Below are 23,646 nucleotides of genomic sequence, written 5' to 3'. Positions count from 1 at the left end.
CCCTCTCCAAAGAGTTACTACTTCCATGTATGATTCCAATTTCGAGGATGAAGTCTGCTTTTAGAGTGTTAGCCTTTTATGATAAAATGAAATTGAATCGGATTGAAGCTCAAACAGAGTGAATTAGTGTCTCAAGTCTAGAACAGAATTTGACGAGTCTAATTACAAGAGTTCGAGGAGAAGTTTTCTTATTGAATATTCTTAAGAGCCTTTAGGTCTACCACGCTGACACTTGTATTTGTCTTCTCTTCCTTTAGCAAAAGCCTTGAAAGGTACTCTCCTGCAGCTTAAGCAGCAGGGTCTGAGTTCCTTACCCTTTTTTGAGTACACTTTATCACACCATCCAAGGATTCGCTTTTGTGCAACTTCACAGGCTTCCTCGTTGGTAATTTCATCCCATAAGCCATTATTGGCTAAATATAAAGACTCATTGCTTGAGGAACAAAATCTCTTTTGGATTTGGGATAATCCGATGTCAGTGTCACCTGTGGATCATGAAAGATGATAATCATATTTAATACCATCAATAATCAAATGATTTAGTATCATTAGTTAATATGATTAACAACAGCAAGGCTAATATGTATGTATTTCAATATAGAAATTTGGAAATTGACGTTAAATCGAGTGTATCAATTATCCCAAAAGTTTAAGTCCTTCAAATATGTCTACCATGTGAAAAGCTTGTCGGGGATGATCAATTATAATGTTCAAGTTCCAACAAGGCAAGGTTTGGAAATACCTACCAATAGAAGACGTTGCAAGATTTAAAAAAAAAATCCAAAACGAAAACCATTCGAATTGCCTTATGTGGCTTCTATCCTTGCATTCTCAGTGTCTCTATCAGGCCGAAAAAAGAGGCAACCAGAATATCTGTGTTCGAAATAAGTAGTCCAGTGGCAAAGAAACCAAAAATGAAACTCAAAATACAAAGCATGACTTACTAGTGGCCTACAGACAGAGGCATGAGAATCGCTCTTGAATCACCACATCTGGAAACGATTGTGTTAAATAACAATTGCAACTACAGCAGTAGAACCGATATTTTATGGGCCAACAGGATGTATAATTCCCAAATGAGCATCAACTTGATGACACAAGTGGTGAAAGCTTTCTTCTATTCTTCCTGCCAGTAGTACCCAATATTTCCATCATGAATGCATGCTTTTGCATTCTCTTTAGCCAATGCTTTGCATCATGGTAATAATCAGTCTCTGTAGCCGATGCTTAGCCTATGCAAAGAAATATTATTTATTACATAAACCAACTTGGAAAAGAGAGAAAAAGTTACCAGGTGAGCAATGATTCTGGATCAGACTCGTTCAGCTTACCGTCATCATCACCAGCAATATCAACTTCTTGAGCAACACTTGTATTTCTTTGCTCTACCAGAGTAGGTGATGAATTTCTCTCAGCTTTTACCTTTCAAGCTGAGACTCCCTCAACAGATATGCTGTCTGATATCACGGGAAACAGATTGAGAAAATGGATTTTCATGATGGCCACCAAATATTATGGATCCATCTTCCTCACTAGATATTTTCTACAAATGCTACTATCCTCAATTTTCATTTGATTTGGCAAAATGGTTTTATCATGCACCCTGGCTATCTTCATGTGAACATGATGGTGCTGTACAATTATATGGGCAAGAACCATGGAAACCTTGGTGTTCACCAGGATGAACTTGTAAGCTTGATTTGGCTTTTTTTCATGGGGCAACAACAGACTTGCCTTCTTTAGAGGTGACATTCAGCACGTTTGGAATTTGAATCTCAACACTTCTAGCACCTTTCTCTATCACAGATTGTGGCATCTTTTAATAGAAAGGAAGAAAAAAAAAATTTACAAGGATGCAAAAAGGAGGGTACTCTCTGAATTAGTTGTTAAAATGAACAGAGTAAACGGGCCAACCTTGACAATTTTAATCTTTTGGCTTTGCAACTTGATCCTTGTACCATAACATGCTGGATTAATTTCAAGAAACTGAATAGAATTCATTAAAGGTTGCGATCAAATCAAAGTTCTCAACAAGTAAATCAAAGAAGTGTACCTCAGAATCATCTGGCCCCTACTGAAGTAACCATGCAAACCGTTTGCAAATTGCAGGTCACGAGTTTCAGCCAAACCCTGCGATTCTTAAACATGATAATTGAGGATGCCAATAAATAAATAACATATAGCACCGTGAGACAGTCTTAAGTAATTAAACATAACCAAGAAGACAAACCTGAGATTTTGACATGAAGTGAAGCAGACATTTGAAATATTATAATGCATGGAAAATGACTAAAATTAGGATATTGGTCTTGGGTTCCAACCTGAAGGCCTTGGCTAGGACCATTTATAACAGTGTGCTCAAGCCTAAAATCTACAGTTATAGAGAAGAAATTATAGGGTAAGTTAATTCTCAACATGGATGAGACAAAATTCTCGGACTTTTTATATCATGCAAGTTGAGAAGATGAATACCATATCAAATGCAAGCTTCAAACTGCAGTGGATGAACATTACAGAACATGAGCCTTTACAGCTAAGCTTTCGACACTGTCCTCGCGATCATGCCTTGCCTTTCAAATAAAAAAAAAGATAAAGAAAAGCAGATATTTGCTCTTGGAAAAATAATTCTAAACGACAATGTAAATGCATGGTGATGTTTACAGCCAAGATAAGAACAGGGTGTTCTGGATTTACTTCCCTGGTAATGCCAGGTTTATCAGAATGTGGCCAATGGCATTCTAGCACACAACCTTAGATGCTAGTATCCAAGAGAACAATTTCACCTGCAAACATTTTAGTACTTAGAGAGAGAGCAAGAGATAGGAGGTAAAGAATGAAATGCAAAATTAATTACAAATAGTGAATTAAAGCATAACCTCCTAGTATCAAATATCAATAGGACAGTTAAAAGCCAGTACCTTAGAAACACAGTAAAAGGAAGCTCAAATTTGACGCCACAACCTTTTTAGTATGAGGTTAATAAGTAGATAAAGATCTAACCATAGTTCCTGGGATATTTAAGTGAAACTCTGCTACTTCAAGTAATAAAACAAGAAAAGTACAGAGCTAAGAGTACCATTCAGTACCAAAAGCATTTATTCCTGATTGAAGAAACGCGATCAATTATTGTATTGACATCTGGATTAAACCTCTCTAATTCATGAATAAACCTGGGGAAAACTAATACATATAATATAGCAACTTGTAACTGCGGTTGCAGTTGGCAAAGTGAAATAAAGATCCATAAACCAAATATATGATTATGTTTGCATGGTATAATTAAACTGGACAAAAAGCTAATTTTATTAGGAATATAAATGTATGTACAAGAAGAGCATTGCTCTCTGATTTGTAAAAGCTACAGCCAGGATACAAGGTTTGCTACTATGTAATTGCTAAGACATAACTAACTGGCAGGAACAAAAGATCTTTACACTCAAAATCACCAACTTGAGAAAAATTCAAGACATCCAAATGGTTCGCTCAAAAATAAACTGTGGAGAAGTCTACAAAGAATCTATGCAACCTAACTGTGGACCAGAGAGTCAAACATCTATCCATGTAATGGTCATTTCTTGATGACAGTGACTATGAATTTGCTTGTCAACAGTATAATGAAACAAGAATATACAAAGAAAGCAACTCAAACCATCATATTCAAGTCAGAAAGATCATCCATGGGAATTTCAAGGCCCATGAAGTCATGATCCTGTAACCCGTCATCATCAATGTTCAACCATGAACCCAGATCTTGTCCTGGTAGCTGCAAGTCATCCAATGCATCCAGGCTAAACTCATCTTTTTCTCCAGCATTATTGTTGGCAGTTATCTCAGTTAACTTTGATACAGAAGTTGATGTTTTGGGTTGCTCAGGCATCTTCTCAAGAAGGCCATTTACAGAAACAGATAGTTGAGTAGTTTTCTGCTTAGGCTTTGCTTTTGATTTCCTTCCCCCCTTAACATTGGACACTGGTCGCCCAATCTTATTAGTCCCATTTCTAGATAAAACCTCTCTACCATGTCCCTTTCCTTCTCTGTCTCTCTCACTCCTCTTACCTTTTGCATTGCTTGACAAAGAAGTACCACCAACTACATCCTCCAACAATAACTCTCTCTTTTTCACCCTGTTAGACCATGAGTCATCTTTAACAGCAGTTTGACCAGATAACCGATTTGTGGGTGGAAGCAGATCAGGCGAATTAACAGCATAGCTATCCCCATTTTGACCTGCCAGATAAGTAGTTGAGTGTGAGAAACAGCAGAAGCTGCATAAAAGACCAAAGTACCAATATGCAGCTGAAAAATCTCATAAGACAAAAAAAGGAGAAAGAGAAGACAGCTCTGCAGACTGCAAAAGTACCATAAAGCCCATCTTGCAGATGATTATATATACATACAATGAAGCGCAAATACAAAGACACAATAAAGTGTGTATTCTTTCCATATAAATCAAGCAAATACCTGAACTTCTAGAACGGATAGAGCTATTTGAACAGGGCTTCCCAGATTGACCATCATTTAGGAAAAACCCAGAAAGAAACATGTCTCTAAGCATGGGCTCATCGAAGCAGCTCTTGCCTGTATCTTCAAATTTATGATATCGATCTAATGTCCGTTTAACAAATGCCAAGGCAGCTAGCTTGATCGTTTTGTTACTGGAACTCTTCCCACCAGCATTACGACCCCAACAACTCTATTACAAGATTATTGATAAGTTACCAAAAGCCAAATACCAACATCATTTCATTATATCTCAGCATCTAGCATAATAACTAATGGGTAAATAAACAGTCCCAACTTTTAGATAATAATTCTCGATGGAAATAAAATGCAGTAACACAGAGAATCAAGCAGATCTATCCACCTTGGTAGGAAACACTAGAGAGGAGAAAAATTAGAAGCAAATTCAAATTTTGAGAAAATATCCTATCTATAATATAATTTTTAAACAAAAATCTCTAACTGCTATCCAGTTCTTAGTATTTTAATTATCTTCACCATGTATGCAGCTAAAGAGAAGGAAAAGAATGTAAGAGTTAATAGATAAACTTCTGCTGGCCAACATCTTCATAAAACTTCAAAAAAAATTTCCACTATCTAAACCCCAGAGACACAAAAGATAAGAAAACAGTTGATTCCTGAGAAAGACAAATAGAACACCCAAGCATAAATACGAGGAAGTGGAAGGACAGAGTACCCAGCCTCAAAGGACAAAGCACTCAACTACACAATAGTCATGGTTAAAACAAGTTCAAAATATCTACTTGGAACTTAGAAACCAAAAGATTTTTCAGGAACTATGTTGTCTCTTCAGTATCTGAATACCATGAGAAGTTTGAACTACCTAATTGGAGGTAGTTCTTTCCTGTGACATAGAAGATCTTCACCAAATTTATTTATAAATATGTATTTTATATTTGGTTCAATTGGTTAAATAAAGTCAACAATATTTCCATTCTACCCATTTGCATCTATTTTTTCTACTTATTCTCTTTCTTTGTTAGTTTTAGCCACCCACACAACTATTTCCTTGAAATCTTGGCTTTTCTTATTACCGAGCTTAGTTTCTATATTCTCAAGTTAAAAGGACTTAATAATTTTGGAACAACAGACTTGATTCTGGCAGCCAAGACATTAAGCATTCTATGTCTGACCTATCCTACTAGGGCTCATCACGGGTATGTATCCAACATAGGTATGGTCAGATTTTCAAAGTTTTTCCATGTATTTGGAGGATTCTCAGAGCGTGGATACCATGTGTCGGGCATAGGTACTTCAAGAGAAACAAAGAGTAAAAGCAATATAGTACATGGCTGTGTGTAAATAAGAACCAAAATAAGAGGGAGACTGAACATTAAGAGAATTACCATGTACTTCCCATAAGCCATCATGACAAGTTTGTCAAGAGCAAGCTGTTCGAATCCCCTGAAAAAAAAGATATGTCAAAAAATACACTAGACACCAAGACTTTAAGAAAATAGGCAAATGCACAAACTATATGAAGAGAAGGGATAAAACAATACTTCTCCTGAGTTCTTCTTGTTTCTGTGGCAGTTTCCAACAGCTTTTCAAGCAGGCCTTTCTTCTTTGAAACCTATTGCATTCACAATGAAATTACAAAATGAACTTGGAACAAGTTTTGAACTTTATGACAGAAAATCCAACAATAAGTAGCAGGGGATAGCAGAAAGAACCTGTTCTATATCTAATGGCAGCTATCATAAAAGGAAGGGTGAAGACAGTAATGTAAATAAAAAGAAATTATAAGATTCCATAAAAGAGCTTCAATAATTCAATTGAGAAACTACCTGTTCATTGAGCTTCTCCTCTAGCTTACTAATGTCTGCACAAATTTCATCATCCTCCATCTGTGCTACATCAGGCTGAAAAACAATGAAATACATCAAAGTTAAATACATTAACAAACATCTAGAGTAAATGAAAAGAAAAAGACACAAACATCCAGTGTAAACCATCACAGTGTCCAAAATATCACCCTTGAAGATGATGAGAAGCTGCAGTGTGCATACGTCCACCATTTAACAAACAACCATTATTCAGATAACGATAGAAACACAGACTACATTGCTAGATCATGATATTTATTGATTTGGAAACAAAAAAAAAAAAAAGAGAAAGGGTAAGAGCTGGATGAAACAATATTATGCAACAAAAGGCTAATGCAGCATTTAAAGTAAATATTCAAGTAGAAGCAGACCAACCAGTGGTTCTAAGAAAATTCCAACACTTTGGGCCTCCAAAAGGAGTTTCTCATTTATATTCATACTCTCATACTGGAATTCTGAACAAACCGAGCCAGGCATTGATTGGTTTCCAAAAGTGCCATTCAAGGATGGGCTAAAATTTGAGTGAATTTCTGCATTTCTCAACATACCAATTTCAGAATCATCATGTTCTGGCTTCCCAGTTATCCTATAACCATTGAACGAAGTATGCCCAGTAGACTGGAAGTTAACAATATGACTCAAACCATTGGATCCCAATTCTCCATCCATCTCAAATCCAGTTCCATACGAATCGCATGGAAGGTCTTCATTTCCACAGTCACTAACTTCTTCTGGAATTAGAGCTGCTATAAATCTCTGACAGAGAGAAATCACATTTTTGTCTCCAGTATCCAGGACCAATTGTGGTGAAAGGACTTCACCATCTGGTATTACAGCAGCAATTCTGCCATCTCTTTCCTGTTCAAGCAACCCACACCCACTGGAGATGGTATGACAACCGTTTGTAATAGAAGGAACTGGTGTTGATCCCAATTTGGCGAGTTCGAAATTTCCCTAGAAGAAGTCTTAAACTTCAATCACAGTGAAACCATAAACATTTTATGCAATTCAATAAGAACACGAAGTTGTAAGTACATCTGTGACTATGGTACTCCTACCCATTTCACTGGAAATAGTGTATGCAGAAAAGGTTTAGGCATTCTATTTTCATCCCCCCCCCCCCCTTGTAGCAATATTTCAAAGATATGTGACTGCAAAGAAATCTCATAACTTTATGAGGTAAATAAATAAATTTCACATGGTAAACTTTAAGATTACATGCTATTCTTACCAAAATCAAATAAGAACTCTTGAAAAGTAGCCACCAATACCTAATATATATCAGCAGGTCAATAGAAATATATTTATTTATTTATTTATCTCATGGCTTTCTTCAAAATTTGATGAAGACATTAATAATGGCAATGTCTGTACTAGAGGCAATGGAGGGACAAGGTCTAGGTTCAATTCCTCCTTTCCCCTATAAAAAGGAAATCACCCACCCTGGCCAAAAAGGGAACATAAACTGCAGCCAGTAATTCATATGTAAATCACTTCAGTAAAAGATATAATCCAAATGGTTTTCCCAATGAGCCTTTTTTTTTCTTTTGATAAAAAGGGTAATATATTAAATGAGATCCAAACAAGATATTTTAAGTAAAAATATGCTTTCCAAGGTGTTATAATAGCAGTAAAAACCAATCTTAATTGGGGGGACAAGGAACAATACCTGCTGCTTCAAATAGGCAATATCTGCATCAGATATGAAACCAAAAAAAGGCTCCATCTGCCTCCAAAAGGAGTTTGGAAAGGCATGGGCTGTAATGGAAGTAAAATCAATCAATGAAAGAGGACAAATTTTGCACCACAGAAATTAAAAAAGTTTTGACACAAAAGACACTACCAGAATTAATAAGATTGTTTACAGCAGCTACCAACTCTTCATGCCCATCCTCCAAACCAACTAAGAAAATTGCACCAAGAGTGATTAGAAGCCACAAACATGTGGTAGAAGATTTAGAATTCAAAAATTTTTGTAAGCATCGTATATTTAAGAATTCAAGGAAGTTTCTTAGTTAGTTTGAAGCATAACTACCAAGGAAATCTGCAGCTGCACTGATAGCTACATGCCTCTGGCGTGCATAGGCCTTGCGGTCAGTTAGCTTCCTAGTTGGAGGACGACCAGCCTTGCTGAAGAAAAAATTCATCAAACTGAGATTTCAATCTGAAAAAATGATGGTTCTAGACCACAATAAAAGAAATATTATTGGAGAAAAAGGAAGGTGGATGGGTAGGAAGAAATATTTAACCTTTCAGCCTTATCCAAGCCAAGCCTGGCACTTCTGAGCTGTTTTGCCGTCCCCACATTGCCAAACTTCTCAACTGTCATTGGCATAAGAGATCTTGAAGAAGTAATACCCCGTCCAGTCCTCCCTTGTCGACGTACAGCATCTCCTTTATCTTCTCCAGTCATCAGCTTATTCTTTCTTGATGGCAAGACCAAAGGGGATACCTTTTGAACATTCCGTCCAGCTTTCTGATCTATTTCATCCGAAAATTTCACCTTTTCTTTAGATTTAATTTCAGCAGCCCCAGACTCCTCACTCTCAGAAAGAGTAGCTGAAGATAAGGCATCACCTTTTAGTTTAACTTGTCGAGGAGAATTGCTTGACAAGCATCTAGCAAATCCTGACCCAGTTTCATCACCTGCCATATCAGACATAGCATCCAGCGACGGTGTTTCATCATTACTTGAAACAATAGGAACAATATTTGTTCGTCTTGCACTACGAGAGCTCTTCAGTGGTCTCTGGCTGGCCCAGTGGGTGACAGGTAGTGATGAAGACCTAGCTGATGTCGTGCGTTTTCGGTTATTAGCTCCACCAGCAGTAGGTGGTTTATTTGTACAGTGAGAAAGCTCCCAGTCATTTGATGCCACCCTATGAACAATTGGCGACAACTTTGGACCGACCCCAGACCCTGATCGAGGACCACGAACAGATGCATTCATTTTTGAGCTTGAAGTAGGACTACCTGAACTAAATTCATCACAGACATTCATCCTGCATTTTAGCAGAAAAAAGGGCATAGAAATAAGTATGCATATTGCAGTAAGGCCTGAAAAGGAAAAGTCCTCCACAAGCCAGAAATAGAGTTGCACCAAATGACAAAAACAAAGGCTTTATAAAATAGAAGTGGACCAGATAAATCTATGCAAATGTGGAAAATGAAATATGTATGACGAAGGCTATGCATACTTGTTAACAGCTCTGATATTCACTCTCTCTTTATCAGAAGCAACAGGACGATCTCTCCGATCACTGAGAGGGGAGCTGTTGTCTGGATCAGACCTAGGGTTAGACGAGCGTGGACCCAAGCCAGTCGGCGGCGAGATACCTTCCGATTTTCCTACTCCAACAGATCCATTAGCAATTCCTGACCTGCAAGGTATACATTTATTAATATAAAGGAATAAGATTCATTAAAAGCTTAGAAAATTAAAATAAAAGGAAGGTTCAATTCAGAGAATGCTCCAAATAGAAGATTTGAAGAAATAGCACACAAGAAAGCCCCGTTATGATAATCTATTAATGAAATTGCATCCCTCTATAGTGTGAGGCGGCGGACCCAATAAAAGTTCTTGCTCTATCTGTCTGAAAATTATGCGCTTAGATCTTAATGAGAAGGTTAGGTCAAATCATGACAAAAGTAATCTACCTCTCAAAACATTATATGCAAGATAGATTACAACAAAGGGTTTGTATGTTTTATAGTGAGAAAACACAGATAGTAAAAATTAGTAAATCTACCATCTTATACTTCTCTGGCAAATATTTCAAGTGTAAACGCACCTTTAGGGCATTTGTTGGATGTCCTACACACTAAAGTCATAAGCAACCTCACCTAATATAGAGCTCTATATAATGGACTGAGATTTTAAATCTCAACAGACCAGCATGCCAAATAAGGAAAAGACAGCGCAGTGATAAAACGTGGCAAAAGCAAATTAATGAATATGAAATAATAAACAAAGAGTTACCATAATTATATTGTTACTCACCCTGACATTATCATTAACAGCACGCTCAATAGAATAAGAAACTTGAAAAACAAATATGCAAATGGAATCGGATTAGAAAAGAACCTTAGAAGCATAAAATATAAGCTCAATATCTGTCATTCAGTACATCTTCCCCAAAGATAAGCAATTAAAAAGAAAGAGGATGAAAGAAAGCAATTCCAGCATGATAAATTAGGTTAGAAGAGAATATTGACAAAAGCTACTACTGCCATCATTATTATGATTGAAGCCCTTCCAACAAATCTCTTGGCAGTTGGCAGAAGATTTCGATCATAATATATTGGGTATTAAACCAATGTTTTCAAAACAGGACTGGAGGTTGACCTGGTGGCGTTCCCAGTCCTACCCTTTCAACTGGCAGGTTTAATTAAATAGGGTTGTTATTGTTAGAAACATGATCTTGACGTTAAACAAGTATCAAGTATAGTGAATAATTAAGAAAAACAGGCATTTGGCTCAATGGTTTAGGCATTAATGAAAAGGTAAGTTGTCAAGGGTTCAAACCACATAATTTATAAGAAGTTTCAGAAAGATTAAATAATAAAACAAATACCTAAAACCAGTTCAATACTGACTCCGGTCCAGTTTAACTGAGTGATTCTTGACCAGTCTGACAGGCCAGTCTAATATGGCTATGGCAACACTGAATTGCATTGATAATTCTTATGTTATTAAGATTGTAATGATAAAAGCTTACAATGATAATAGGGGTTACTAGTATTCAAGGGTGGTTGTCCTGCTACTCCTATGCATGCCCTTGATATATATTATCAAGGCAAGCATTCAAATAAAGGTCATGGCATATGCACAACAGAAGCACTTTCAGCAGCCCTACCTGAAGCCATGGGATTCATTATTTAACCTTGATCGAGCATCAGAAACAGCCCTTTGCTGTATTCCCTGTTTAGATTCCCGGTACCCTTCCACAGGTTTGGCTGATACCATACTAGGAGATACATCAATTTTTATCCCAGAACGCTTTTTCTTCATCTTTGCCTTTTCCCATCCATCAATGCCACCTGATACAGTTCGATCCTCACCCTGAACTGCACCGCTATTTGACACCCTGAGCAGTTCCCTTTCCCTATCTGCATTACCAGGCTGCTTAACTAAAGCATTGTTCCGCATATCCATCTAGATTCATTGAACAAATGTTAAGTTGTCTCTTCAAGAAAAAATGATGCAAAAAATGGCATACCAAATGCACATTGGGCACCAAGCCACCGAGATGAGACCAAAGATTGCAACTATACAGAAGAGTAAGAAACGAAATGTAAAACCATATTCATATTAGTGCATGTAAAACAGAATATCATGTGGATTCTTGTACAGGAAAAGGGTTTCATATCACTCACACATAAGTACTAACACAATGATCAAAGTAAACAAGGAAGACTAAAGAGAACAAATCACCCACCACCACCTAGTAACATAGAAACGTGAATGGTACACCAGACAGAAGGAATAGAATAAGTAATACTGATAATGAAAACTACATTGGGACATGGCAATCTTTGATCCCAACCATACTTGAATATGGCACATGTAAAGCAACCACCGTACAAGCTTAGTGAATAAGCTATATATGGCTCAATAGCAGCATGGAATTATGATACTACCATGATAGAAAATGCATAGAGATGGAAGGTATAAAAAATACAAACCCTGACATCCACCAGAGAAGTTCGAGTTCGTTTACTTGGAACAACATTTTTGGGCCTTTCTTCTGACTTCTGCTGTTCAAATTCAAAATCTCCAGCAACAGAAAGATTATGCATTCCCATCTTGCCAATGGTAGGCCCCAAGATGGACCGACCACTAGATAACAAGGCATTACATCGGTCACCAGAAAAGCTATCTGATCGAGATCTCTTCTTAGATGGTATGCTTGGAAAAAACTTGTTGAATACTGATAAGGCTTCATTGAAAGTTTTCATACGCTCCCTGTTAACTAATTCATTTTAACAACTAATGAAAACTTCAATACAAAATACAAAATCTACAAAGAACTACCTTGCTTTGACAGAAGAATCACGTAGACCAGCCTTAAGTCGTTTTATTTCCTCAGGTATGGGAGAAGGCAGCAACTTGCCTTTTGACAACACAGTAGGAGATTCATCAGCAGAAATGCCAAGAGCAACATTAATGTGCCGTTTAAAGTCTCCTTGACGACTAGACTTATGATCAGAAGCAACCACCTTTGGATTGAAACGCAGGCATTGGAAGAAGTTGGATACATCTTCTTGGGCTACTACAGAACCGCTCCTTGACATACCAGAAAGAGAAGGTAGAATTTGGTTCTCCATGGTCTCGCGAAAGCTACCTGATCTGTCAAGCTGAGCAGCTAAGTAGGCTCCACGCTGCCCACTGGTGTACAGTGGCCTATCCGGGCTACCAGAAGACAGATCAAACTTGCTAGACATTGCCATTGCATCAGATTTTGCAAACCCACAATTTTAGAAAGCCAATAAATACAGCAGTGCATGACAAAATTGTAGTACAACAGCACATGAAGTTGATTTAAACTCTTAAGGACAATGACAACTTATCTGCAAAAGAGGAAAAACCAATTATATAAATGTAGTATTAGATTCCAAATCCACTCAATAGTTCCTCAAACTTCTGCTTTATGCAGAATGCACATATAGCAAAGTACAACTAGTAGTAGATTAAAATTAAGTCATAAAATAATCACTAGTAGTTATAAAGAAAAATCAAATGCCAATGAAATAAGATGAGATTAATCACCTTGCACTATGTGTGCCATAAATTTTTTACCCTCTTCACCCCAAATAAATACAACAAATGAAAGCAGTGAATAAATGTAACAGCAACAACAAAAGGGAAACCTTCAGAAAATAAAGTTGCCAACGAATCTGGTAGAAATGGCTGTCATAATTCATAGAAAAGACAACAATCAATTAAACAATGAGACTCAACAGACAACAAACAGGTCATCCAAAAATATATTTCCCATCTAGATTCATATACTATACGGCAGTTTAGGCAATCATTCATCAAACTCAACCTCTACCACTGCCATTGTTTTATTTTTTTCTTGTCCCATAAATGGCCACATGTAGAATCAAAATAATTCCAATTCTATCATTGAGCTCAAAGATGCTCATGGGGCATGGTTAGATTCTATTTAAAACATAGAATTGTCAATATTTAGGTTGTTGAACCTCTAAATTCCAACAAATATCCTTTGTTCACAGATATTTTATTAAAGCAACTTTTTGCTCCTTAACTACAGAATAACTGTATGCAACAATTTGGATTTGAATTTCATTCTTCTCTTCCTTCCATATATGAGGGTCAAATGATACCATTTCTCATCAAATGCAGCTTAAATGACTTTCAATCCTCACTTTAAGGTGACCCTAACTTTATAAAAACAGCCACCAAAGTGCCACAGATGCACAATCAGCTTCAAATTCTAAGTAACACTCAATGCTCTAATTCACACAATAATCTCAATATCCAGAAGCTACCAAGAACTGAGCTCAAATAAATATTTAGGGTATTCCATAAGCCTCATAATTGGTAAATAATTAAACAAAAAGGAATTGCCTTGAATAATATGGTTTTGCTAACAAGTGCCTAAAGAGCACTCCTTTAAGGTTATCATATTAAGTAATGTTTTCTACCAATGCAATGGAATTTCTTGCATTAAAAGTCCAGTACCGCATTTAATGCAAAGAATTTTACAATAAATAGTATCTTAACAAACCTTAAAAAGTTCCCTTAGAGCACTCACCAGCAAAACCCACATAAGTATAAAATTACAAATGAACAACCCATGAAACTGTGAATATTTTTTATTTGATTAAACTTCTAAACTGCTTAACTCCACCTAGATCACCCTCAATTGCATTAAATGACCTATTAGAATTTTGATGTTAAGGCTGTCTGCCCATCTTTGTAGCGTACTTGTAGCAAAACAAGAATATTGTTGGGTCCAGTAATGTGTATCCAGACCCATAATTACATCCACATAGGCATTATCCAACCCCTAATATGAGGTGAGTTAGAATGCTATTTTTAATAGAGTTTAACATAAGTGCTATAAAAGGCCTATTCCTAATAGGATTGAGGTATATGCTATATAGATGCAAACATATACTTGTGGAAATTAACAAGAAATGTTTACAATTACACTAGTAGAAGGTTCTCTTTTGAACTCCCCAGCTAATCCTTGGGTATCCACCAAGAACCTACGATTTGAAGTGTGAAAATTGATGAACGACTTTAGCCATTGCTCCATAGTCGAGAAAGATGAAGAAGCTGTATGAGAAGTAGATCCTAGGCGGTTCATAAAGGAAGCTTCAGAAATCGTTCTTAGGAATCCAAAATAGCATTGGAGTCAGAAATTCTAAAACTATTAATTTTCCTACACATATCATTACCTGTATACTTATAGCTAAATTATATAGTCATTTCCTATTTCTCTCTCTCTTTAGGAAATTTCTCTTCCTTCTCTCTTAAGTCTTAGGATTCCAAAATAGCATTGGAGTCGGTAATTCTAAACGTACTAATTTTCCTACTCATATCATTACCAGTATCATGAATCATAGATGGATACAAAGACAATCAGGTTATATGTGAAGCAATGCCTTTTACAAACATACCATTAACACACTACAACTTATCAAAGAAATGTGAAATAGATAATAAATGAATGCAAGCATGACAAGCCAGCATCTTGACTCATAAAATAGTGCCGTTGAGAGTACCCCTAGAACCGTTAACTATCTTACTGAAGAGGGTGCATGCCTACAATCATAGGGAAAAGAATATTAAATCGTTAGTCTAAGTTTATATGATAGGGTCAAAGTTCAAAAGATTAGCCCAATAAATCTATTGCTGCACATTAATTACACTCAAACAGAACAACACTGTCTTTATTTAACTAACTGCTACAGCTAACAATATTCTATACTTTATATTGTATCAACAAAATATATGTTTATATTTAAAATGTACGAGGACACAACACTGTTACTCATAAAACTAACCGGAATTTCAACCAGCAAAGACTTCTAGAACATCGCAACAGTAAGAGCCTCATTCCCATTTTAAGTATTGCCTAATCAAGATTGCTCGTCAGTTGAAATTACAAATAATTGGCTCAACTAAACTTTCCGCACTTCAAATCAATCAAGCTAGAATTGAATCACAGGACAGGAACAAAATATTATCAAAGTCAAATTCCTCCATATTTCTTCTTTTTTGACTAATCACAGTAAAGTGAGTCTAAACTCAAACTTTACCATTTTATCCTCTAATTCCTCGATTGTACATCTTAATCATGCTTCATTCATCAAAAGAAAAAAAATTAATAAAACTCAAAATTTGCAGGAAAAAAACCTAAAGATTAAATTAAAAAATTATTAGAAAATAAAACTGAAATAAAAACTCAATCAAAGAAGTAAAACAAAAAAGTTTAAGATTTGTCAAAAAATAAAACCCTAGAGTTCGCAATCAAGAATGTGAGTAGAAATCTACCTCCGATAAATCGCAAGAAGAGGTGACGGCGGAGGCTGCAAAATCAAGCAAGGTAATTAAATTCCTTAAATTACGGATACGAATTCGGCTTACGTAATTGATTGGAAGCTCAAAATCGAAATTGGAAAGTTTGTAGACGGCCATGGAGGTCGAAAAGCGCCCGTGTTTTGATCGGCAATGGAATTGGGTTAAATTAAATGGCGATTATGCCCATGAACCGTAGTACCCCGGATGAGAGGGCGTGGGGTTTCTGAACGGGGTTTTTTGGTAATTAAAAATATATATTGAGCCGGCTCCTAAGACAGCTCGTGGGTTGTATGTAATGTAATGCGAGGAGTTGGGGATATGTTTCTCCTAGTGAAAATTTAACGGTAAAATGTATCATTTCGGTTCAACCAAAAAAAAAAAAAAAAAAAAGACTTCGATTTTTATTTCTTTTAGTTGGCAAATGGAAATACGCGAATTTCTAAATTTAGATCAAATGAAATGAAATGAAAACATTTGGAGTGAACTTGTAAGAATTTAATTATGTAAATTTGATTAAGTTTAATACGAAATAAAGGTGATTAATTAATAGTTTTTTATGAATCAATATTGAAAAGAGTTAATTATACAAGTTTATTATATCCCTACCTCAATTTAAAGCCTTTTATGGGACTCTCATCCTCGTATAAATATTTAAAGATATCAATATTAAAGGGGATTACTTTCCAATCTTAAAGAACAATAGATTATAATTTTTAAATGTATGTTTTTTGATAATTACATCCAATCTTATTAGATCATAATGTCTTTTTTCTCGAGTGCTTTAGCTTAATGGAGGTTAAAATAGAATTGTTGGTCATGATTCTTTTCTATATACATAATGTAGTTCGGTTATTATTAATTAGCCAAAACTAATTTTAATCGAGTTTCTACATTGTTATTATTTGCATCATCAATTTTTCTAATCTATATTAATGTGTGAGTATTTCTTTCTAAAGCTTTTCTATGAATTAATTTGAATTGTGACCAAAACCATGGCATTTCTACTCATTGTCAATGATTTTTTTTTTGGATGAGTAGTCATTATTAATTAGTTATGTTTTATTATCATACTAATATTGGTCGTATTGGTTAATTTTATTTTTGGTATGCTAACATTTGAGGGGAGCATTAATATAGTTGGATTGATTAACTCTTAAGTTATGCCATCAATGGCACTGTTTCTACTTAGGGTTTTGGTATTAGAAAAAAGTGTGTTTTTGTAACAAATACATCCAATCTTCTTAAAATTTTACTTATGCTTGGAGGGCCATAGACAAGCAAAAAAATCTTTGAGGTGTCCGACATAGTCGGGCTAAGAAAAAGAAAAGTTATGACTTTACTTGCATTGTTAAGGGTTAATATTACACATATATTATTGCATCATATCAATTCTAAAAATTAGATTATTTATCTGTTAATTAATATGGCTCTATAACCAATTTGTGCAAACGAATACAACATGATTGTACAATAGGATTTGCTATATCTTTAATGTAGCTATAATATATATGTATATATTTTAATAGTTCTAATAGTTCCAAGCCTAATTGAATTATTATTTTATATTTTTAATTTGTGCTTGATCTCGAATAATCATATTTGGAATTGAACATAATTATTGTTATGCGACATGACTTTTTAAACTTTTCGAATACATGAAAACTTAATTATATATGTTGTATGCTTAACATTGTGCTCACATAAATTTCTCTATAGTTATAGGAGTTTGGGATTATAGTGTTCTCACTCCTAAGGAATTTTACTTGTATCAAGTGGAATTAGCAATCCAGTTTGCCTATTCATATTTACTGATACCAATGGTCTATACTTCTTTCAAACAATAAAAGAACCATCCGTATATATATAAACTTGAAAAGGTGTTCTTACGGGGGTGTTTATATTGAAAAAATAATGAACATTTGATGAGGGAACCACGGAGGGTTCCTAATGAAGGTGTAACCCCCCTTTCGAATATATATGTATACCAAAAAAAAATGAAGGAGGACCCATGAAAGGTTCCACATAAATGACTTTACGGAGGGTGTGTGTATATATATAAATGAAATAGCAGTTGTTTTCTTTTTAGCTCTCAATCAACTTTACTGCATTTTCAAAGGTTGTCAAATTTACGTCTCACGAGCGATTACCATCTAAAGTCTCAGTTCTCGCATCCCCGGATGGTTACACCTCACGGATGGTTAACATTCAATATGCTTATCTATATTTGCTTATACATATATGTTTATATATTTATATATTTGATAAAGAGAACCTGGGAGGGGTTCTCATGGGTGGTTATACCCCTTTGCATGTTTGTATATCTGTATAATGAATATTGTGAGAAAGGAAACTTGAGAGAGGTTCTCGTGAGTGGTTATACCCCTTTGCGTGTTTGTATATCCGTATAATGAATATTGTGAGACAAAGAGAACCCGTGAAGGGTTCTCACGAGCCCCCTTTGCATGTTTGTGTATTTTTATAATGTATATTGTTAGACAAATGGAGCCCACGGGGGGTTCCCACATGTGGGTATACTCCCTTGCATATATGTGTAACATCCCAAACCCGGCCTAAACGTTATTGCCGAATCTGGCGATGTCACATTGTAACACCCCTTACCCGTATTCGACGCCGGAACAGGGTACGAGGCATTACCAAAACACATGCATTTATAAACGTATTAAACTGAGTTATAAAATTTCATACAGATTAAAACTTTCAAATTATTATCTTCGAATCACTAATTAGGGCTTACAAGGCCCAATATATATACTAATTCGATCCAAGCCTTATAGCTATCACCATTTGTTCATTTCATAGCTATATATGAACTTATAATCCTTCACTTTCTCGTTATATGAATTTGTCAATTATTACTTACTTTTCGCGAGTACCTGAATTGATCCGTATCATTTCATATTCTCGTATCGTCATATTTTTCCTATTAAACCATTGTAATATATTAAATATTCAATATATTGTAAAGATTCGCTAATCTATCCCATATACTTTCACACAGATTAATTCACAATTCGAAGTCTTATCATTTCAAAGCTTATAAGACAAATGTACATATCTATACTAACTCGTATGAGTCCCATACTCATTCATATGCTCAATAAATCCGTTAAATCATTTCAACATCGAAGAATCCACATTATGTCAGAAACAATAGCAATCATAAATCTTTTCATATTAATTTCATATATCACTTACTGAACTTCAAATATCATTTCATAAATATGTAATTCACTAACACATCTAGCCATATACAATATCCAATTGGTGAAATCACTTAATTAAATTCAACTTCAATAATCACAATAAATCTATCACTTGAGTGTGAGTCCATGTAACACTTACCAACTTTGTCAAATTAGTGAACGTCTTATGGAATTGAGTACTTTATTTTCTCGATGCCATAGTCCAACTATGGTCTTACACGTAATCACATAACATATATAGATGCCATAGCCCAGCTATGGTCTTACATAGAATTACATATCACTTATTGCCATGGTCCATCCATGGTATTTTCCGTCAATCCGTCTTTATCACTGAACGAAAGTACTCAACCTTGCGTTCTACTCAATTTGAACTTTCTTTCCAATTTATCTATCTTTCTCAACAATCATAATTCAACCATGAATATATATATAGAATAATACATTATTTCATGCATAATACTAACAAATAATTGTTTGGTTTCATCCATATGAATTTACAATTCATTCATAATAAATAATTGAAATGAAACATTATGTCATTTCTAATTCAACGTTTATCAAATATAATTGGCATATGACCAATTTATATACAAATCATGCATATGTTTTATTTTTCCTCCTCATCCTCTCCATTCCACATCCTTAATGTACATAACACTCTTATAAATAACATTTTCTATAATTTTACTATTCACTCAAATGTATATTCAAAGCTGTCTATCTGAATCAGAGTCACTAAATTATTTTTATCTGGAGCTACAGAGCTCCAAATTAAGATTTGTTAATTTTTCCTGAAACTAGATTCACATATCTTCTTACCATAAAATTTTTAGAATTTTTGGCTTAGCCAATAAGTACAGTTTATTCTTTAAAGCTTCCCCTATTTTACTGCTCGATAGTTCTAACCTCTCTTCACTAAAAATTAAGTATCTCACTGTACAGAATTCGGATGGTACTTACGTTTATTTCATTGAAAACAGACTCATTCAGGGTTCTAAACATATAAAGTTTAGCCCGTAATTATTTTTGTACAATTTTTAACAATTTTCCAAAGTAAGAACAGAGGATTCCAAACTCATTCTGGTCTTGTCTCACTAAACTTAAAATATCTCAAAATATATAAGTCTTTTGCTTGATCTATTTCTTTTATTAAAAATAGACTCATTAATATTTCATTTCATATCTTATTCACTTTCTAATTCGATTCCCACCATTTTTGGTGATTTTTCAAAGTCACACAACTGTTTCCGTCCAAAACTATTTTGTTGCTAATTCTACTATTTCATAATTTCACTTTTTCACTTTCGATCACTATTCAATTCAATTCCACACATATATTCATCATTCAATTACACTTAATCGTTACATGATCTCATGTATTTTCACTTAGTCAATTTCCCGTTGAACACTCGGAATATACACGGATACGTAGAGAATTAGCACATAAGTGCCACACTGATATGTAGCCGGTTACCATCGACACGTAGCAGTAGCTACCACCGAAATGTAACCGGTTACCATCGATATGTAGTGTAGCTACCATCGAAATGTAGCCAAGCTACCACCGATCAATAACACCGGAAATGTCCACGGCCCGCTCACACAAGCTATTAGGTGTCTGCAACACATGCTAGATCACCCAGCACCCAGGACTCACTGTAACACTGGTCTCTAGTGACATGTCACTTGTATCCACTTCTATTCCTAAGTTCAACCGGGAATTTACATTTAACACTTTATTTTAAACACTTTATCACTTGAATAATTCATAAACAATTTTCCTTCCACATTCAATATTAATTCTCATATCAAATATAATTCACAATTTATAAAAATATATTACTATTATTTACACATAACTTACTTTTGTGCAACAATATAAAAATTTAGCAATTTAGTCGTTAATATTTTTTTTCTCCAATCAAGGTCGATTCCACTTCTTTCTTGATCTATAATAACACATTTGACTTATTTAATACTCAAATTTATCAAAACAGTCCTTGACTCAAACTTTGGAAAAATTACCATTTTGCCACTAAACTTTTGCATATTTACATTTTTGCCCCAAAGCTCGTAAATTAAACTTTATCCCTTATTCTTATGTATTATGGCATGCTGAACATTTTTCCCTTATATGGAAACATCGAATTCCCACTCTAACACTTTCTTATGAACATTAGGTATTTTTACCGATTTTGTCGTTTTACTCGTTTTCACTTAAAATCGCTTAGTAAAAGTTGTTTAACATAATTACAAGCTTCACCTATGAGTATTTTTCCGAATATAAACCCTAGGTTAAATTATTGCTAGAATAAGCTAAATCAAGTTACCGGGACTCTAAAAACGTAAAGAACATTAAAAACGGGGCTTAGAATCGCTTACTATGAAGCTTGAAAGCTTGAAAACCCTAACTATGACTCCACCCCTTGTAAAATTAGGCCAAGTCTTGAAGATGGACAAATTTTTGGCTATTTTGGCCTTTTTAATTCTTTTAATTACTAAATGACCAAAATGCCCCCAACTTAAAAATATCCTATTTCACTTATCTCATGTCTATTTTTGTCCAAAAAATTAAAAAATGGTATAATTTCCATTTAACGACCTCCAATTTAATATTTCATAACAATTGGACACTTTTAACATGTAGAACTCAACTTTTTCACTTTTTACAATTTAGTCCTTTTCACTAAATTGAATGCCCAAACGTCGAAATTTTTGAATTTTTTTTTCACAAAATCATTCCATGAAATAGTAGACTATAAAAATATAATAATAAAAAATTTTCCTCGTCGAATTTGTGGTCCCAAAACCACTGTTCCGACTAGTCCCAAAATCGGGCTGTTACAATATGCATGTTCATATGACAATATTGTTAGAAAGTGAACTTGCGAGGGGCTTCCGCGAATAGTTACATCTACTGCTTATATTTTACGCCATATTTATAAATTCTACATGTTATACTTATGATTATGCATTAATCACGTAAATCCAAACTGAGTGGACTTGGCCCATGGTTATGATTTGATGCAACAAGACTTCACTCTCCTCTCCACGTAATTTCATGTTGTGAGGGCTTACGATAGTTTGATTGACCAATGATTTTTTTACTGTAAGCCTTCCCCCACATGTCTGAGAGCAGGATCTATCATAAGACTTCTTCCACCTACGGACGTAACATCACCATCTTTCCGTAAGCCTCCTCTATGAATCTGGGAGCAGGGTCACTTTATTACCTTCCATAAGCCTCTTTCATGTATCGTAAGACTTTTCATAAGTCTCGCCCCATGCATCTAGGAGTAGGATCATTATTACCACTTTTCGTAAGCCTCCCTCTATGCGTTTAAGTGTAGGATCATCGTTACCATATTTCGTAACCCTCCCCTTATGCGTCTGGGAACAGGGCTTTTTTTACCTTCCGTAAGCCTCCCTCCCATACATTTCAGAGCAATGTCATTATTACCATTTTCCGTGAGTCTCCCCTCATGTGTGGGAACAGGGCCTTTATTACCTTCAGTAAGTCTTCCCCCATATGTCTAGGAGTAAGGTCATTATTATCACTTCTCATAAGCCTTCCCCCATGTGTAGGAGTACGACCTCCCATAAGCCTTCTCCCATGTATAGGAGCAGGACCTCACGTAAGCCTTTCCCCATGTGTGGGACCAAAATCTCCTGTAAGCCTCTCCACATGTGTGAGAGTAAGACATTTGTTACTCTATATAATTCCAATTTGCGAGAGCCAATGATAGTGCAACCGATATATGATACCTCCTGAAAGCCTCCCCATGTGTGGGAGCAGGACTTCCGTAAGTCTCCCCTCATGTACGGGAACAGGGCCTCTCATAAGCCTTCTCCATGTATGGGAGCAACTATCGACCTCCAAATTGGGTTAACAAATAAATTTTATAACTATGAGTACCGCACTAAACACTTATTCAATTTTTACTTGTCAAAAACTATAGCCAAAGGCTACATTTTCTGTCATTATTAATAAAAATGAATAATCCTCTCGCTCACATTTTAACGAGCATTACACATTTCTTACACCAACGGATAATATGCGTTACCAGCAAATAGGTCACACCTCTTGCATCCTATATTGTCAATGGATGGCTTGAACCTCTTCTATTTTATATGTCCAAATTCACATCCACAATATACATATGGCACGTCTCCATTGTATAAATCCATATAATCTTATTGATAAACTGTACCACTTGAACATTTTTGAATTGTCGAGCTAATAGCTATACCACCTACTAAATCATAAATTAAAATTTATACAAGTCAACTACAAACAGGAATACCATCCGCAAACATATTGTTAAAAGGGGTAGGCATGAATCTCAAGGCATCTTAGAGTCCTGGGTCATCCGGATAGTAAATTGTACCCTTTACCCTCCGCTACTTTATTTGCAAATAGCTACCACCAGCAAGGGAAACTCACTATAGACAGTGTGGAGGCAAGGTCACTTTATAACCTACTCTCAATTAGGGGGATTATTATTATACATTTATC

General features: G+C 35.3%; 1 protein-coding gene and 1 long non-coding RNA gene across 4 annotated transcripts; both read right to left on the bottom strand.

The window, feature by feature from the left end:
• Positions 1 to 58: 58 nt before the first annotated feature.
• Positions 59 to 2,462, bottom strand: LOC128041318 (uncharacterized). The gene is made up of 3 exons (XR_008196123.1): positions 1,915 to 2,462; positions 1,332 to 1,816; positions 59 to 1,232 (listed from the first exon to the last, which is right to left on the bottom strand). It is a non-coding gene; the product is annotated as an uncharacterized LOC128041318 (long non-coding RNA).
• Positions 2,463 to 3,279: 817 nt separating this feature from the next.
• On the bottom strand, positions 3,280 to 16,213 carry LOC105768266 (uncharacterized). Of its 3 annotated transcripts, XM_012588116.2 has the most exons (16): positions 15,877 to 16,213; positions 12,382 to 12,917; positions 12,033 to 12,312; positions 11,204 to 11,502; positions 9,545 to 9,727; positions 8,925 to 9,349; positions 8,597 to 8,828; positions 8,383 to 8,477; positions 8,191 to 8,250; positions 8,017 to 8,105; positions 6,723 to 7,301; positions 6,309 to 6,383; positions 6,024 to 6,094; positions 5,868 to 5,925; positions 4,462 to 4,693; positions 3,280 to 4,227 (listed from the first exon to the last, which is right to left on the bottom strand). In XM_012588116.2, the coding sequence occupies exons 2-16, from the start codon at positions 12,795 to 12,797 to the stop codon at positions 3,644 to 3,646; spliced, it is 3,678 nt and encodes a 1,225-aa protein (XP_012443570.2). In that variant the 5' UTR covers positions 12,798 to 12,917; positions 15,877 to 16,213; the 3' UTR covers positions 3,280 to 3,643. The 3 variants fall into 3 exon arrangements, with proteins under 3 accessions (XP_012443570.2, XP_012443568.2, XP_052487237.1); XM_012588114.2 differs by having other exon boundaries at positions 8,597 to 9,349; XM_052631277.1 differs by lacking the exon at positions 15,877 to 16,213 and adding an exon at positions 15,105 to 15,123 and having other exon boundaries at positions 8,597 to 9,349.
• Between the last annotated feature and the right edge of the window lie 7,433 nt (positions 16,214 to 23,646).

The sequence above is a fragment of the Gossypium raimondii genome, chromosome 5 (assembly GCF_025698545.1).
Source record: "Gossypium raimondii isolate GPD5lz chromosome 5, ASM2569854v1, whole genome shotgun sequence".
In the NCBI taxonomy this organism is placed as follows: Eukaryota; Viridiplantae; Streptophyta; class Magnoliopsida; order Malvales; family Malvaceae; genus Gossypium; species Gossypium raimondii.
This window is presented reverse-complemented; position numbering and strand designations above follow the sequence as displayed.